At 49.7% G+C, this 16,479-nt stretch overlaps 6 protein-coding genes across 6 annotated transcripts; 4 read left to right on the top strand and 2 right to left on the bottom strand.

Annotated features, from left to right (window-relative positions):
- Positions 1–152: 152 nt before the first annotated feature.
- RhiXN_04029 (THO complex subunit 5) lies at positions 153–862 on the bottom strand (the record flags this gene model as incomplete). The annotated part of the gene is made up of 3 exons (XM_043323846.1): positions 153–297; positions 354–497; positions 549–862. 3 exons carry the CDS (start codon positions 860–862, stop codon positions 153–155), a joined length of 603 nt encoding a protein of 200 aa, XP_043176265.1.
- Positions 863–1,880: 1,018 nt separating this feature from the next.
- RhiXN_04028 (glucose-6-phosphate 1-dehydrogenase) lies at positions 1,881–3,911 on the top strand (the record flags this gene model as incomplete). Its single annotated transcript, XM_043323845.1, has 9 exons — positions 1,881–1,950; positions 2,008–2,042; positions 2,095–2,555; positions 2,612–2,754; positions 2,821–2,897; positions 2,964–3,165; positions 3,234–3,538; positions 3,608–3,749; positions 3,835–3,911. The coding sequence occupies 9 exons, from the start codon at positions 1,881–1,883 to the stop codon at positions 3,909–3,911; spliced, it is 1,512 nt and encodes a 503-aa protein (XP_043176264.1).
- Positions 3,912–4,461: 550 nt separating this feature from the next.
- RhiXN_04027 (ATP-dependent protease La (LON) substrate-binding domain) lies at positions 4,462–7,693 on the top strand (the record flags this gene model as incomplete). Its single annotated transcript, XM_043323844.1, has 7 exons — positions 4,462–5,610; positions 5,658–5,784; positions 5,832–5,976; positions 6,029–6,262; positions 6,316–6,556; positions 6,610–6,731; positions 7,528–7,693. The coding sequence occupies 7 exons, from the start codon at positions 4,462–4,464 to the stop codon at positions 7,691–7,693; spliced, it is 2,184 nt and encodes a 727-aa protein (XP_043176263.1).
- A 1,984-nt stretch (positions 7,694–9,677) lies between these two features.
- On the top strand, positions 9,678–12,016 carry RhiXN_04026 (endoglucanase; the record flags this gene model as incomplete). Its single annotated transcript, XM_043323843.1, has 11 exons — positions 9,678–9,827; positions 9,890–10,033; positions 10,095–10,181; positions 10,242–10,268; positions 10,324–10,380; positions 10,439–10,492; positions 10,549–10,941; positions 10,990–11,159; positions 11,212–11,498; positions 11,554–11,601; positions 11,658–12,016. 11 exons carry the CDS (start codon positions 9,678–9,680, stop codon positions 12,014–12,016), a joined length of 1,776 nt encoding a protein of 591 aa, XP_043176262.1.
- A 790-nt stretch (positions 12,017–12,806) lies between these two features.
- RhiXN_04025 (endoglucanase) lies at positions 12,807–15,063 on the top strand (the record flags this gene model as incomplete). Its single annotated transcript, XM_043323842.1, has 10 exons — positions 12,807–12,965; positions 13,015–13,155; positions 13,209–13,295; positions 13,351–13,377; positions 13,428–13,484; positions 13,536–13,589; positions 13,642–14,034; positions 14,088–14,257; positions 14,305–14,639; positions 14,675–15,063. 10 exons carry the CDS (start codon positions 12,807–12,809, stop codon positions 15,061–15,063), a joined length of 1,812 nt encoding a protein of 603 aa, XP_043176261.1.
- A 191-nt stretch (positions 15,064–15,254) lies between these two features.
- Positions 15,255–16,294, bottom strand: RhiXN_04024 (mediator complex subunit Med22; the record flags this gene model as incomplete). Its single annotated transcript, XM_043323841.1, has 4 exons — positions 15,255–15,611; positions 15,636–16,071; positions 16,133–16,183; positions 16,227–16,294. 4 exons carry the CDS (start codon positions 16,292–16,294, stop codon positions 15,255–15,257), a joined length of 912 nt encoding a protein of 303 aa, XP_043176260.1.
- Positions 16,295–16,479: the final 185 nt, after the last annotated feature.

The following is a 16,479-nucleotide window of genomic DNA, read 5'->3' as shown; positions in this document are numbered from 1 at the left end:
ATGTATTGTTTCTGTACATGTTTTTAACAAGGCTATCTGTGGTCAACTATTCAGTTTATATACATAAGAGAGGAACCTGTCACTATACGTGGCTATGGTAGTTCAAGTGCGGTCATTTTCCCTTGTAGTTCCATGGCAATCTGGTCGTCCGATCAGCAGTATACTTGGGTTAGATTCGTGGTACATGCCTTGGAAAGATTATCGAGGTCGCCCACCAAGGCATCAAGCCCACTCTCGGCTTTTTTGTTCTCCGAAAGCACCGCTCTTTTTCTGCAATCATTTGCTTCTTCTGTGTGTCTAGCCTAGAAACACCCAACATCAGAGCAAGACAATTGGCTATTAACAATACTTACCTCGCTCTCTCGGAGAGTTCCAGATTCAATCGCCTGAGTAACAACTGGTGTTCGTCTTTTAGAATCTCCTCTGTTCGCGCTTCTTCAGGAGAAATGCTCATAAATTCATCAAGCGTGTGAAGAGGAACTTCCTGATAAATAGAACTATTTATTTTCGATATTGCCTCACTGGATAATACAAGTCGAAACACCCACTTGAATTGCCTACACTTTTCAATTTCTCTCTCCAAATGCCTCCTCTCATACAGCAAATTCTGCAACCCGAGATGAGCTTCATCCTTCATTAGCCTGTCCTCTGACGAATTTTGCTTGGCCTCGCGCACAATGTTCGTCAACTGTCTCGAGTGATCTCTCAGCTGGGCTGTGATCGAGCTCGAAGCATTTCGAGTAACGTCATGCGGTACTGATGAACTCGGTGCAACTAGGGTGTCGAGTTCTTGAAGAAGCTCGTCGATCGACGCGAGTAGCTGCGCTGGGAGCGGGTTTGAGAGTACCGATGCGCCAACCATGGTCAAGGTTTGGACCGAGCCGGCGTGGCGCTTGTTTCTTTCGACCTGGTCACGTGGATGCCTTTTTTTTTTTTATCAATCATACTTAAACGAGCTACATGCGAACAAGGCAAACCGCCCACTCACGTGGATGACGGTTTGGGGGAAGTGGCCATTTATAACCGCAATTTACGAATTGCGAGTCGCGAGTCGCGCCTCGACCCTGTCGGAGGCCGATGTGCTCAACGCGAATGCAAGGAAGCAGTGGACGGGAATAGGCGACTACGCATTGACTGCGAAAGAGAACGATGTCATCCAAGTTTGGTGACATAACATCCATCATATTACAGTACCCTGGGTACCAGACCGCATTCGATGCTGGCAGAACCCTTCGCATCCAAAGTTGGTCATAGAGTCGTCATACTTTACATATCACTGCAAGCGACCGATGGGTTCTAAAATTATGAGACACATTTGTGCTCTACCCCAGTAGACTCGATGGGCCGGAACCGGGCCGTTTCCAGAACACTTTATTTATTCCAAGTGGAGGTCCGCACACCATATCATATGATCGGCACCGATTGCAACAGATTGGATTTCACGCGGCGTGGGAGAGCGAAGCCTGATAGAGACACAAGAGCCGTTGAACGCAGCGTCGAACAACCCTTGTTCGAGTAGAAATATTGGCCACAAAACGGATATAGACAAAAGAGACTCGCATACAACAGGGCTTACCTAGTCACTTCTGCGCACCCGGAGCTCAAGAGAGTCTGAGCCTCGGCAAGGCCAATCCTGAACTGAGATCATCATTGTATCAGTTCCCACGGATCCTTAGCAAGCAGTCCGGGGGGTGACGTCTGTATAGTCAGACCCAAAACCAGCTGAATTTCTCTTCAACTTTGACACCCCATATCCCCTCAGGTGAGTTATGACTCGCGCTCGCTCGTTGACCGTGCTCTTTATTGCGGGGCTGGTTGGGCTTCTTGCGGTCTGGTTGGGCTCACGCTATAAACACCTTGGGCAGAACAGTTTGCACCTAATGTCGCACGGAACAATACCATCCATGGAGTCAGCTCACCAAGAGTTGAAGAATAATACGATTATTATCGGTAGGTCCTCTCGCTCGCTCGTGACACCTTTGACATCGCTGACGGGTTGATCGACAGTGCTGGGTGCATCCGGCGATCTCGCGAAGAAAAAGGTAGGGCCTGTCCACAGGAGTTATAGTTGCACTCGCTAAATGCGCATTCAAGACCTTCCCGGCGTTATTCGGACTGTTCAAGATCGGATATCTGCCCGAAGGTGTACACATTGTCGGATATGCACGAACCAAGATGTCGGAAGAGGAGTTCCACAAGCGGGGCGTGTCGTATATCAAGGACGCAGACGACCCAGAGACGGCGAAAAAACTGGAAGAGTTCAAGAATGTGATGAGCTATGTGTCGGGCCAGTACGAGGGCGACGAAGGATACTCGGCTCTGACCAAGGCCCTGGAGGAGATCGAGAGCAAGTACCAGACCAAAGAGGTCAATCGGTTGTTCTACATGGCTCTTCCGCCGTCGGTCTTTATCCCCGTCGCGCAAGGCCTGCGACGCAACTGCTACACGCCAAACGGCACGAACCGAATCATTGTCGAAAAGCCATTTGGCAAGGACCTCGAGTCGTGTCGCCAGATGATGTCCTCGCTCAAGAAAGAATGGACAGAGGAAGAGACGTTCCGCATTGACCATTATCTGGGGAAAGAAATGGTCAAAACATTCTTGTGCTCAGGTTTGCGAACCTTGTGTTTAGCTCTGGGTGGAGCAACCAAGCAATCAAGAGCGTGCAGATTACGTTCAAGGAGCCGTTTGGCACTGAGGGCCGAGGAGGGTATTTCGACGAATTTGGTATCATTCGCGACATCCAACAAAATCGTACGTCTTTTTTTCTTTTCTTTTAGGAGGATGAGCACCTTGATTTGTGGCTGAATCGCATGCAAGACTTGCTCCAGGTATTGTCTATTCTTACCATGGAGCGCCCTGTTTCGTTCTCTGCCGAGGACATCCGCGACGAAAAGGTGAGGCGCGAGAGCATGTGTGCTATCTCTCGAGCGGGTGCCTGACATGCACGCACGCATATACAGGTCAAAGTCCTGCGTGCGATCCCTCCCATCGCCAAGGAGGACGTGTTGCTCGGCCAGTACGTCGCCGCCAACGGCAAGCCCGGATACCTCGACGACGAGACGGTGCCGCAAAATTCGGTCTGTCCAACGTTTGCCGCGCTCACGCTATGGATCCATAACCCGCGCTGGGAGGGCGTTCCGTTCATCCTCAAGGCCGGAAAAGGTGAGGAGTAAAATGATGATACCGAGCCTGGCTCAATTTGACTGACAATCAACGTTTAATGCGATTAGCTCTAAACGAGGCCAAGGTTGAGATCCGAATCCAGTACAAGGATGTCACACAAGGGATTTTCAAGGATATCGCGCGCAACGAGCTCGTGTTGCGCATTCAGCCATCCGAGGCGGTCTATGTCAAGATCAACGCCAAGACGCCGGGGCTTTACACTCGGGCGATTCCGACCGAGATGGACTTGACGTACAAGCGCCGATTCACCGAGACTAAGATCCCCGAGGCGTACGAGGCTCTGATCTTGGACGCGCTCAAGGGCGATCATTCCAACTTTGTACGAGACGACGAGCTCGATGTGGCGTGGAAGGTGGGTCTGGGTTCAAGCCCGACAGAGAGAAGCGGATAAATTAAACTCTGTGTGTGTGTGCGCGTTTAGATCTTTACACCCATTCTGCACTGGATCGAAGGACGCGATGGCCCCGCACCGCGACCCCAACCGTACCCGTATGGATCGCGTGGGCCCAAGGAGCTCGACAGCTTTATTGGCAAGTACGGATACAAACGGCGGATGCCGGATAGTAAGTGTTCTCCTATTTGTTTATTGTATCTCTTACACTATGCGCACGAGGCTGATCGGTCGGGTCGTACAGTTCGTGGCCCCAGACAAATTTGGCGAACCTGTAGGCGTTGGAGAGTTGATTGGATTGGTGTATTGGGCCTCGCTTATTGGAATTGTATGATTTTTTGTATAAGATATGAAAATAAGAAACAAATCTGGCTGTGTCGAGCTAAATTGCGCCCGGATTGAGCCCCACTGTCGCATGGCGAGCCACGCCACTCAAGGGAAGTAACTTAAGCTTAGCTCCACTTTGGAGAGGCGAGAGGGTTAGTTGACCGGCGGGGCGATCGGATTGACGATCAGCGGCCGAGACTCTTTTTTCAGGACAGACAGGGATGATACGTTTATGTATGATGTCATGTCACGTGTAGAACATGCGAGATGGAAGATAGAGTAGTGATATAATTGTCATATTTTCTTTGTATGGGGTTTTTTGACAGATAGGTGGGGATCGCTGGAAGTGATAGGGTGCCAAGGGGGATACAGGTGGGGAGTGGTGGGTGAATTGGAATATAATGTATAATTGTGTTTTCGATGGACGGGTTGATGACATGACGCGTGCTAGCGAGGATCGGTCCGTACCACGATGGGGGTGGTATCAGACGCCGGCAGGACGAACTCGCCCTCGATAGGCTCGACAGGTTAATAGCGAAAAACAAGGACAAGAGAGTATGGCCGGAAGCGACGAGGAGGAACACGAGCGAGGAGAGAGGGGGAAGGGGAGGGCGAGAGAGGCTCCACCCAGGAATGGAACTCCACCCGTAACTGGGGATGATACTAGGGACCATGGAACCTCATGTGAACAGAACAAGAGTGAGGAGACTCCGAAACCTGACAACTCACAGACGAACACTCGATCGATGGCCGTCCCGCCAAAAACTGCGCGAGTCTGCCCATCGGACGCCCCTAGGGAGACTCATATGGGAGCCACCTCTCCACCCGCACCACCTGCTCCTTCTCTGCCATCATCCACTATCATGCCACACTCTCCCGACCATTCCCATTTACCTCTACCCCCGAGCACACCGCCCCCCACAGCACCGACGCCCATGCCCACGACAACCACGGCACCAGCAACGATGCCGACACCCACTCCGACACCGCCACGCCCATCGGCCCTGCTACCTCTGCTGCGATGTGCGCTCTGTCGCCTGCTTGTGGAAGCGCCGACCACACTCAACTGCGGACACACACTATGCTCGAAACACATGACACCGGAAAGGGAGGAACAGCCGGGCCCGAGTATGTCAGCACAGAGACCGTGTCCAGTGGAAGGATGCAGACCCCGACAGCCCAACCGAGTGCGAGTACTAGGCCGTCCGAGTGAACTCGACTCACATCCAGGAGTCACCTTTACGCCCGCCCATTCTGCTCTATCCGACTCTCCCTCTCCCCTCAGGGGCCGTGTCGTCAAGCTCGACGTTACTGTTTCAAAGCTGCTCGAGGTCATCACCAATGCTGCACGCCAGTCCACTGCCACTGCCCCTGCCCCTGCTCCTACTTCTGACAGACACAGACACAGACACCACTCAACCACTCCCGATGACGAGTCTACCGCTCCGATCGACCCTCGCCCTCAAACTGTACACCCTCGATCCTCACCTCCCGATCCCTCTCCCGATGACTCGGACTCGGATTCCTCATCTCAGTCCCCACCCCGTCCTCGTAAGAAACTCCGTACCCATCCGCCTGCACATACTTCCACTGGTATACCAGATCCACCCTCTACTCCCTCCTTTGAAAAGGAGTTGCTCAACGAGCTCACTTGCGAGATATGTTTCATGCTCCTCTGCAATCCAATCACCACCCCTTGCCAACATGTACGTCTCTCTGTTGCTTCTCCCTGCTTGTGTTAATATTCTGCCAGACTTTCTGCAGCACCTGCCTCGAGCGTTCACTCGATCACAGCACCAAATGCCCTCTCTGTCGTCTCGATCTTCCACCCAATTCATATTTCTATCAGCACGCACACAATGAGGTCATCACCCAGATCAGTGAGTCCCATCTAATCTTCTATTCGCCCTCGACTTATTCCCTCCAGTCGCCAAGGCGTTCCCAACACTACTCGAGGAGCGTGTCGCAGCAACAGAGACCGATGGCAGAGACTCACGCCTCGATACCCCAATCTTTGTCTGCCAGCTCTCTTACCCTGGCATGCCCACCCTCTTGCATTTCTTCGAACCCAGGTTAGTTGCTTACGCCCTAATAACCCGCCCACGTTACTCAAATCGCAAAAAGGTATCGACTCATGCTGCGCCGGTGCCTGGCTTCTGCGACTCCTCGCTTTGGCATGGTTATGCCCCGACAAAACGCCAATAATACAGATGGGAACGATTATGGAACCATGCTCGAAATAAAAAATGTACAAATGCTCTCTGATGGCCGCTCCATGGTCGAGACTTACGGAACATTTCGTTTTCGGATATTGGAGCGGGGCACTTTGGACGGGTACTTGGTCGGGCGCACTGAAAGGTAAGTTTCCATTATGATTCTATTTAACCTTTATTGAATCTCGACTCCACAAGGATTGATGACTACCCTCCCGAGGTCGAAGCTGAAATCGAACGAATCGCACTGATGAACCCTAGCGAAGGCGATATCACTCTGCGGGGCATTGAACGCTCCAACCAGGAACTCGTTAATATCTGTCGTAGGTTCCTCGACCAACTTCGCAACGGCACTGCCCCTTGGGTCGTCCAACGCCTCAACAACACGTATGGGCCCATGCCTGCCGATGTTGCTAGCTTTGGTTTCTGGGTGGCGCTGGTTAGTCCTTGATATCGGCTTGAGAAATCGAGACCTAACAACAACATATACAGGTGCTACCTATTGATGAACAAGAAAAGGCCAAACTATTACCTATTCGTTCTCCACGGATGCGTCTCCGTCTAGTTGTTCACTGGATCGAACAACTCAACAACAACTGGTGGTTTTCGTCAGGGTGCGTTGTTGGTTAAAACGCTGGTGGGTTCCCAACCGCTAAAACCAAGATCTCCTGCACCTCTGACACTGGCCTATACAGGACGTGGAGCATCCTTCAACTTTTTCGGCGATGATTTATTTAAAAACTTTTGGGACGGAAGGGTAAAGGCTTTTCTCGGGATTAATGTATAGTTCTATATCAAATATCGAGCCTTGAACTTTTAGGCTCGATTGTCGTTGGGGGTTATCTCTTATATTCTTTTCTTTTTCTTTCTATCTCTTTGTTTCGAATGTGTTACAATTCCACCTCATTATACGATACGTACGGCCACTCAATGTCTTTTGACCCATCTTACGCGCTTTGCACTTGTATTTACACACAATTCGTAGCTTTACATGCAGTAGTGTTGACCTTTTTTATCACCCTATGCGGGGGGTTTGCCAACGTTACATGCGCCTTGCCGAACTCGGCAAACTCTCCTATTGGAGCGATTCGCGCAATATAGCATATATAACAAGGTCTCTCAAGTACCTTCGATCGGGAGGCTGACGGTAGTAGAAGCTCTTTATACATTTACCTTTGAACTTTGTAAAAGGGGGCTGTTCCGTCTTGTTTCCGGCTGTATCTTTATAGGGCAATATTTGACTCCCTAGGAATTAGGGGGAAGAGAAGAGAGGGGATTGGCACCCCATTTAAACTCAGTACCACGGTACACCCACTTGAAAGTTTGCGTTCTCGTTTTCCGAATGGTTCCCCGACGCGGCATTTTCACAGAGTGGCGCTTTCTTGAATAGCCAACTGTTCCGGTTAGTAGTCCGGAAGATACGCCATGGGAGGTCCGAGAGGTAGAACGAGATCTCGTTGTTCTAATGGGGACGAACCTGGGGCCCCCTGTATACGATGAGGAGAGCCCTGCGCGCTCCAGTGGTTTGTGTGCGGGAAGTTGTGCACGTTCGGAATACCTTGCCGGTTGGTTGTAGATTGTACAGCCTCGTTTGGGACAAGGCGAGCTGCGATGTAGAGTATATGCTATGTGTTTTGGCTCTGAATACAATTCTAGACCTGTTTGTCGATATACATGGACATCTCGAGGTATACCAGGTCCTTTGGTGTCTTGACTTTGCTCGATTGTGTGCCCCGAAGGGTCGATCGATCTTTACCCAGTTCTTTTCGTTACGAGAAAGTTTCTTGGGCGCATATATAAAGTATTGGTAAAGAGATAGGAGAGTATGGCAGGGACATCAATACCTGATCGACGAGTCTATATCTCCACACCGTGCTATCCGGATCCTCCCTTCCCAGACACAGTTTTCAAAAAGAGGGCTTCTTGTTTCATCCTCTACGTGATTTCCGACAAATTTAGTATACATGCATATTCATAGTACAACCTCGGCGTCTGTTGGTACTTCCTTCTGTAGTTGGCTGGCTGCAACCCGTTCCTAAAATTTAAAAACTTACAATCTCATTCCAGTATTCCACTGTTCCTTTGCTTGCGATTGGTTTTGTAAAGATTCATCTGAGTCACCTATTGGCTCATCGGTTTAGCGCTCTTTTCGTATGTGTAAGTGGTTCGGACTATGGTGGTTGTAAGCTTGTGACCGTGACTGTATGACAAGTTCTGGGCATGACCCGGTTTCTCTCATGGTGAAACAGGGAAATATGTGTTTTCCGGACATGGAAAATCGCGATGTATACGCGGAGTGCTAGGAAAAACCGACCGGTGTCTTCATGAATATGCATTCCTGTGTGCTACGGAATTGCGATTTCCACGTTTTTGGGTGCGGATGGATACTTAATAAAACCCGGACGTCATGCGGATTTTATGTATTTTGGAGGCTAACCGTAGTACGTACACAACACTTACTTAAACATGTACGCTACCCCATTACACTACCCTCACAAACACGTTCACGATTCATGTCTAATTTGTCTTGTAATTTCAGTATCTCTGTCTTCCTAACTCGATAGCCTGTTGCAAGACAATATTGTAATGTTCAGTGGTGGTGGCGGAGCACCCGCACCCACAAACGACAAAGATCAGTGAGCGCGATCTATATATGTATTACGGTTTAGAAGGCGCCTGCGAGGCGGAATGATAGTACAAAATGTGTCTAAAACGGACCTAGAGCGGGTTTAGAACCTTCCAAAGTGGGGCTGAGAGGAGTTTTACGACCATCTTAGGGTCATCCCCGAACGACCCTGTTGATACTGCCACACTACCTCTGCCCTTGATTTATTGTTTGATCACTTGAGGTACTAGGATGTATCGTTGTGTCTCTTGTTATTCACTACACATGCTCTTGTGTGCAGGTCCCAGTAATTACAGGATTCTTTTTTCTTCAAAAAACTCTTTCATATTGGTGAAAGAGGACTGCTACCAATACGAATTTTCGCGGAGGTTCAGATGATTCATATTTTTTTGAGGTAATACCGGTGTATTAATTTATGCTCGGCGTGATCAATCTGAGAAATCGAAGCTGACGCCTGAATTGATTTGCCTTGTCCAATCCAAGGCGACAATATGGCTGGTCATGGATGCAATATGGCTAGTCATGGATGCAACAGGTAGTAGGACAACATCTGATGATTCACCCTCACTTGGCGCTATAAACCTAGCAAAAATATACTCATATTAGTAGGTATATGTGTGCGATATGTATTTAATTAATTATGGGAAGTCACTTTTCGTGCCTCAAAATGGTCATATATCTACGTAAGCGACGCCAGTGCCCATTATATACATTTCACCCAATGAATAGGTGCACACTCGATCACAAACCTTGGCTCAGAGAAAGGTAATATCGTGACGTTGTAAAGATGCTAAGCCATACTGAAGCCCGGGCTCGGCAACAGTGTCGATCGCACACCTGGTCTTGGCACTGACAACACCATATTAAAATCAATGACAATGGTTGATGAATCTTAACTGTCTGTTCCTTTCCCCTCTTCCAGTTCTCTAGAGTGATGCCTCGTGTACTGGCTACATCGCTCCTCGTTCTGCATGCTGCCGCGCAGCTCGCCTATGCTCAAAATCCAGAAAACCAGGCCAACTCGATCGTACCTTACACCGTGCCAAGCGAACCCAGGTACGACTATGCGGAAGTTTTGCACAAGGTACCAACATTGCCGAGTTTGCCGTCGAGAACGCCGTGGCTGACTGGGGAGATTTTCAATAGAGCCTGTTGTTTTACCATGCCCAGCGCTCGGGCAAGCTGGGTCCCAACCGACGTTTGGCGTGGCGTGGAGATTCGTGTTTTGATTGTGTTGGTACCAATGGCGAAGATCTATCGGGTGGTTACTTTGAGGCCGCAAACACCATGGTTAGGATGTTCGTTTTCAATACAGTACAACAGTGTTCTGATTTGCTTTGGGGTGGCGCAGAAATGGGGGCTTCCTATGGCATGGACGCTGACCCAACTTTCGTACAATGTGCATGTGTTTTCCGAGGCTATGCAAGCCGTGAATGAGGTGCGTAAAACTGGCTCTCTTTGGAGGATTATTATATGCGTGTGCTGACTCCACCGGTAGTATGATGAAGCGCTCGAGGGCATTAAGGTGGGATACTCTATTGCAATGGGGTATATCAAATTCTGACATACATTTATTTCAGTGGGGTATAGATTATCTGGTCAACTGCATTAGCAGCCCGGATCAATTTGTCGGTCAAGTGCGTAGTTTTTCTCGCTTTCCGGGGTCGTTCACTCATCATGTTTGCCAACGCTTAGTTCGGGGTCAGCGCTATTGGAAACACCGACATCGATTTTGGATACTTTGGGCCGGTAAGTCCCAAAGCGCCCATTTCTAGTCCACCCAACTTCAATTTCTGCGTTGCTAGGCCGAAGAGTACGAGATGTGGGCTCCTCGGGGAATCAAACGTTCTGAAGGCATCGCATACATCAACTCGACGAACCCTTCCTCCGAGATTCTTGGTGAATCATCTGCAGCGCTCGCGGCTGCCTCGGTAGTGTTTGCGAACAAGGACAAACAATATTCGGAGAAACTTCGTGGACATGCCATAGATTTGTACAACCGAGCTGTCAAGGACCAAGGCACATACATGAGGAGTACCCATCCAAACCTGCAGACCGTCAAGTCTTGGTACCCAAGCACGATCTTCGAAGACGAGTTGGCTTGGTCCGCAGCGTGGCTGTACGTCGCAACTGGGGACGAACAGTGGCGGGGGAGGGCCGATGAGTGGATTATCAAGGCCGGTAGTCATTTAGGCGAAGTACGTTGGCATGGAATTATCTGATGCATATACTAACCTCTTGATCAGTACTCGTGGGACGAAAAGTTGGTCGGCACGCATATGTTGTTGTTCCACCAGACCAAGAATGAGACATACAAGGCTGCCGTCGAGCAATTCTTCACCGTTTTCCGCCCTGGAGGAAGCATCAAGCAAACTGCCAAGGGCTTGTCTTTCTTCTACGGCTGGGGTTCCCTTCGGTGCGTAGTCCACGAGACCCGCCTAGGTATTTGACTAACCACCGAATAATAGCTATGCGTCAAACCATGGGTTTATCATGATGGCGTATTCCAAGGTTATTGGATATGATAACCCTAACGCGACTTGGGCTATCCAGTATGCATCTCAGCAGATCAACTATGCTCTCGGTGATGCTGGACGCTCTTGGGTTGTCGGGTTCGGCAAGGACTCGCCCGTCCGCCCCTACCATAAATCTTCGTACAACTCATTTATCGACTACCCCATGCGCGGGCAAGATAACGGCGCCCAGGGACAAGACTTTTTGTTTTCTTCCACTGTCAACCGATTCATCCTTTACGGTAAGTTTACTCAACTCTCGTGTCGGGTAAAATAAATTCCAACACTATGACGTAGGTGCCCTGGAGGGCGGTCCGGCCTGGAACGACACCTTCAAGGATGACCGTAGCGCATATGAGTATACAGATGAGTACCGTTGTGCCGAGTGTTCTCGGGCTTAGTACTTATCCTTCGCTTTGCACAGGTGACCCAGGACTACAATGCCGGCTTTACTGGCTTGACCGCTGCTATGATTGACTATTATGGTCACAATAAGTTCAAGGCGTTCACTGACTGCGGTCTCGACCTCGGTTGGTCCCACCCCAATGCCTCCAATCCTCCCCAGTGGCCCGCGGATGATTGCTACCATACATGCAACACTGGTTGCGTAAAATCCACTCCCAATGGGCCCAACAGTACCACCGGAACTAACCCTGAGCAATCCTCTTCAACGGGAGCGGCCGTGGCCGGTGTGACCGTGCAGGGTTTGACAGTCGGGCTGTTTGTCGCGAGCGTTTTTGGCGCACTTACTCTCCTTTGAGGTAATCCTATTCAGGTACCGGTATCTATCAGCAGGAGTATCCAATATTTTAATGGGACAATGACGTATCTACGAACGCTCATTTACAAAACGGACAATGATTTAGCAATGTTTCTCTCTCATGTCGTTTTATACCCTTTCTGAATGACATGCGCCACCGTAAAAGTTGCTGGTGGATTGTAACCGAAACCGTGTGTGGCAATATGCGATCCATGATGGCCACCCAATCCCCGGGTCAGGAATCGCTCCGGATCTGGCACAAACTGAGGTAGGGATGCTTCCAAAGCAAGCAAGCGCTTGTAAATGTTTGTCAGGACATACAGAATAGCATTGGCCTTGACCAATCATGTCTCCGCTCGCGAACGCGTGCCGTGGGGCAGCCGAGTTATTGCTTATTCAGTTTACTTCGTTCACGTTGGCAACCCGTACAAGTTGAATATTGGCACAGGTGTTGTCGAGCACAGACAGTGCGTCCCTTATATCTGTGTTCATGTCAGTCACGGACAAAGCGGTCGCAATTTAGATCTCGTTGTGGTTTATTCAATCGAGAAATATCACGTCGGTTGTTTGATGAGGCTACACGCGACCCCAGGGTCTTCAATACAAAGGGGATCGAATACACGATTCGGGAAGAGGAAGAATACCAAGAAATGACGACCGATCTCTGGATTATTTTCGTACGCGACCACGTTCTTGGCACAAACAACCGTCCGGCACGAACCATAAAGCCTTGGCATGTTGCTCCCATTTTCTCTAGGCTCTCTGTCCCCCAGCCCTCCCTCACAGAATCATGACACGACTTCTTTCTATCCTTGCTCTCCAGGCCCTTGCTGCCTTGCCCCGTTTCGCCCTGGCCGCTGAGCACGATCCGCCCAATCACGCAAACTCCACCGTTCCGTACACGATTTCTTCAACACCCAAGTACAACTATGCCGAAGTGATCCACAAGGTGTGTTTGCCGATATAACTCCAGTATTACCACTCACTCTCCTTTAGAGTTTGCTCTTCTACCACTCGCAACGATCCGGACGACTTGGTCCAATCGTCGGCTGGCTTGGCGCGGTGACTCTTGCTTGAACTGCATCGGTACTTATGGAGAGGATCTTACCGGTGGTTATTATGAAGCAGCCAATACGATGGTTAGTCTAATTGTGTTGTTGTACATTGATATTGATTCAACCATTTTCTTCAGAAATGGGGATTGCCATTAGCATGGACTGTTACCCAGCTTGCCTGGAATGTGTACGCATTCCCGGATGGTTTCAAAGCTGTGAACGAGGTAAATATAAGCATATTCGATATAACTATTTCGCATTAACATCACGGTCTTATAGCACGACGAAGCTTTGGAAGGCGTCAAAGTGAGTGTTCATATACAATCCCGATGGACAGTGGTCTAATTTGTGTTTAGTGGGGTACGGATTATTTGGTAAATTGTATCGCCAATAAAGATCAGTTCGTCGGACAGGTAGGTCATTTTTGTTGACCACTTGGCAGTGCTCAAGGATTCTTTAATTAGCTCGGTGTTAGTGCTGTCGGGAAGACTGATGTTGATTTTGGTTACTTTGGTCCCGTAAGTTGTGTCGAAGAAATTATTTTTGCGATTCCTAATGTGACGGCATCAGCCCGAGGAATATGACATGTGGGTTCCCTTGGGTTTGAAACATTCTGATGGTATTGCATACATCAATTCTTCGAACCCATCGTCTGAGATTCTCGGCGAGGCGGCTGCGTCCATGGCCGCAACGTCTCTCATTTTTGCCGAGAAGAACAAGACCTACTCAGACGAGCTTCTTCAACATGCCATCGATCTTTACACTCGTGCTACGACCTACCAGGGAACGTACATGAAGAGTACGCATCCCAACCTGCAAACGGTCAAGGAATGGTACCCCAGCTCAATCTACACTGACGAATTGGCCTGGGCTGCTGCTTGGATTTATGCTGCGACCAAGGACGAGAATTACCGTACTGCTGCTGATGGCTTCATTGCCAAGTCTGCTGACCACAATAACGAGGTGAGCACAAATGACATGTATTCATTTATTGGCGATCTCACCTTTCTTTCTAGTATTCCTGGGACGAGAAGTTACCTGGTGTTTACACTCTTCTCTTCACTCTCACCAAGAATGACACATACAAGGCCGGTGCAGAGGCCTTTTTCAAGGATTATTGGCCTGGAGGAAGCATCAAACAGACTGCCAAGGGTCTCGCGTTTTTGGGCAGTTGGGGTTCTCTCGGGTATGTTCGATCTAAAGGTTTACTACTTGGTATTCATGCTCTTCTAGATATGCGTCTGCAACTGGCTTCCTGATGATGAACTACGCGAAGACCATCGGTTACCATGAGGCCGCCTCCAACCACTCTGTTTCGTTCTCGGCCCAGCAGCTCAACTACATCCTCGGTGACTGTGGTCGTTCCTGGGTTGTCGGTTTTGGTGAAGGCTCACCTGTTCGCCCCTACCACAAGTCTTCCTACAACTCGTTCATTGACTATCCTATGCGCGGAAAGGACAATGGTGCCCAAGGAGAGGACTTTTTGAACTCTAAGACCGTCAATCGCTTTATTCTCTATGGTGCTCTCGAAGGTGGCCCAGCTTGGGATGATACCTTCAAGGATGACCGTAGCTCTTATGAGTACACAGATAAGTCTTGTTAGTTGACATACATCTTCGCACACTTATCTTTTCTTTTGCACAGGTGACCCAGGATTATAATGCCGCATTCACTGGTCTGAACGCTGCCATGATTGAGTACTACGGTGCAAGCAACTTCAAGGCATTCTCCGATTGCGGGCTTGATCTTGGCTGGTCTCACCCCAATGCCACCAATCCTCCCCAGTGGCCCGAAGGGGATTGCTACCACACCTGCGCCACCACCTGCAATACTGCCGTATCCGGCGGCGGCTCGAACCCCAACAACTCCAACAACACGGCTGGGTCTAGTGGTGGAAGCCAGTCCGGCAATGGTGCTGTTGTAAACGGTCATGCTATTGGCTTTACACTTGGTGCAATTGCCTCCAGTGTTCTTGCCTCGCTTTTGCTCTGATTTTTTGGGATGTTTAGTCTGTGAATGGACCCTTCAGACACTTTACGTGCTAGTCATTGACTCTGAGATTTGATTAGGTTTATGTTACTTATTCCATTTACGATACCTTTTTACGGCTCCCGTCACACAAAAAATGTACATAATACCCGTATAACATACACGCATCGTTCAGTGAACAACCCGGGCTGTTACTAAGCCAGTAGCTTCTCGTCAAGCATCATGCGAAGCAGCAAAAACGCGGACCGCCGTTCTTGGACGAATCCAGTGCCCCAGTCACTTGGGCGCGGTGTAGCATACTCAAATCCATGAGAGTACACCCCCTCTGCTGCACCCAGAGCCTCGGACTGTACGTCATCCGCCGAGCCCAAGACCTCAGACCATTGCTGCTCCGAGAAGCGCACAGGAAGGAATGCATAATCCGCATGAGACTGGGGCACTATTGATGCGACAAATTCCGCCAAGATGGCAGGGGGTTGGCCGTCGGTTGTCGGGGGAACGTCTGCATAGGCAGGTATTCGGTCTGGGTCCCAGGTTATTCCATATGCTGGCTAAGAATAATGTTAAGCACTCACTTCGAGCATGACCCCCTTTTGAGCTGTCCCTGCTTGTATAAACCCCATTCGTATAATCCAATCGGTTCCAATGGTAAACGTAACCCCCTCAATACTTGCGTGGCTCGGCCTTGGTACCCATTTTGCCTTGACCTGGCCCAGGAACTGCTCGAAAGTTGAAGGTGGGCGAAGCGAGATAAACGTCGTGCGGAAATGGAGGGGCAAGGGTATCTTCTTTACTTTCGGCAAGACCGAGCCAGGTTCTTGACCTGTCGCGTCGATGATAACCACATCATCGTCTTCCATAGCAGGTGCAGGGGTAACTGCTGCTGCCGCGGCCTGATTAGCAGCCTCTTGTTCAAGCCGGATTTTCTCCAGCGCAGCCGGGCGTTCGAGTGATTTGCGATCTTCCAGAAGAATATGGGTGTTTTCTCCATAGGCGAGGGTGTAGAGAAACCTATCGATAGCGGTTAGTTTGACGTGATGGCTATCGAAAACACTTGCCTTTCGGGATGTACACTGGATCGATACGAGCGCGCTCCGTATTTCCATCGGCCGCGATGCTCAACCTAGACCACTCTCAGTGCATATCCCAGTCGAGCATCATTCCACACACGTTTGGCAGATTCAAGATGTGGCCAACAATCTGAGGCATTGAGTTGGGGAGTGCCAAGGGCCATCGTGCTATACTATGTCTCGTAAATTTGTGGTAAATATGTATGACTGAAATGGAGTTCGCACCAAGTCACACCCATTGATATCGTCAGCGTCAAACACGGATCAATCGTTCTGAGCCCCGTGCGTGGAGCAACTTGGAGCACCGCCACCAGGTGGTGTGGGGTTTTTCGGACCTTCGGTGATGACT

The sequence above is a fragment of the Rhizoctonia solani genome, chromosome 1 (assembly GCF_016906535.1).
Source record: "Rhizoctonia solani chromosome 1, complete sequence".
NCBI classification, from domain to species: domain Eukaryota; kingdom Fungi; phylum Basidiomycota; class Agaricomycetes; order Cantharellales; family Ceratobasidiaceae; genus Rhizoctonia; species Rhizoctonia solani.
This window is presented reverse-complemented; position numbering and strand designations above follow the sequence as displayed.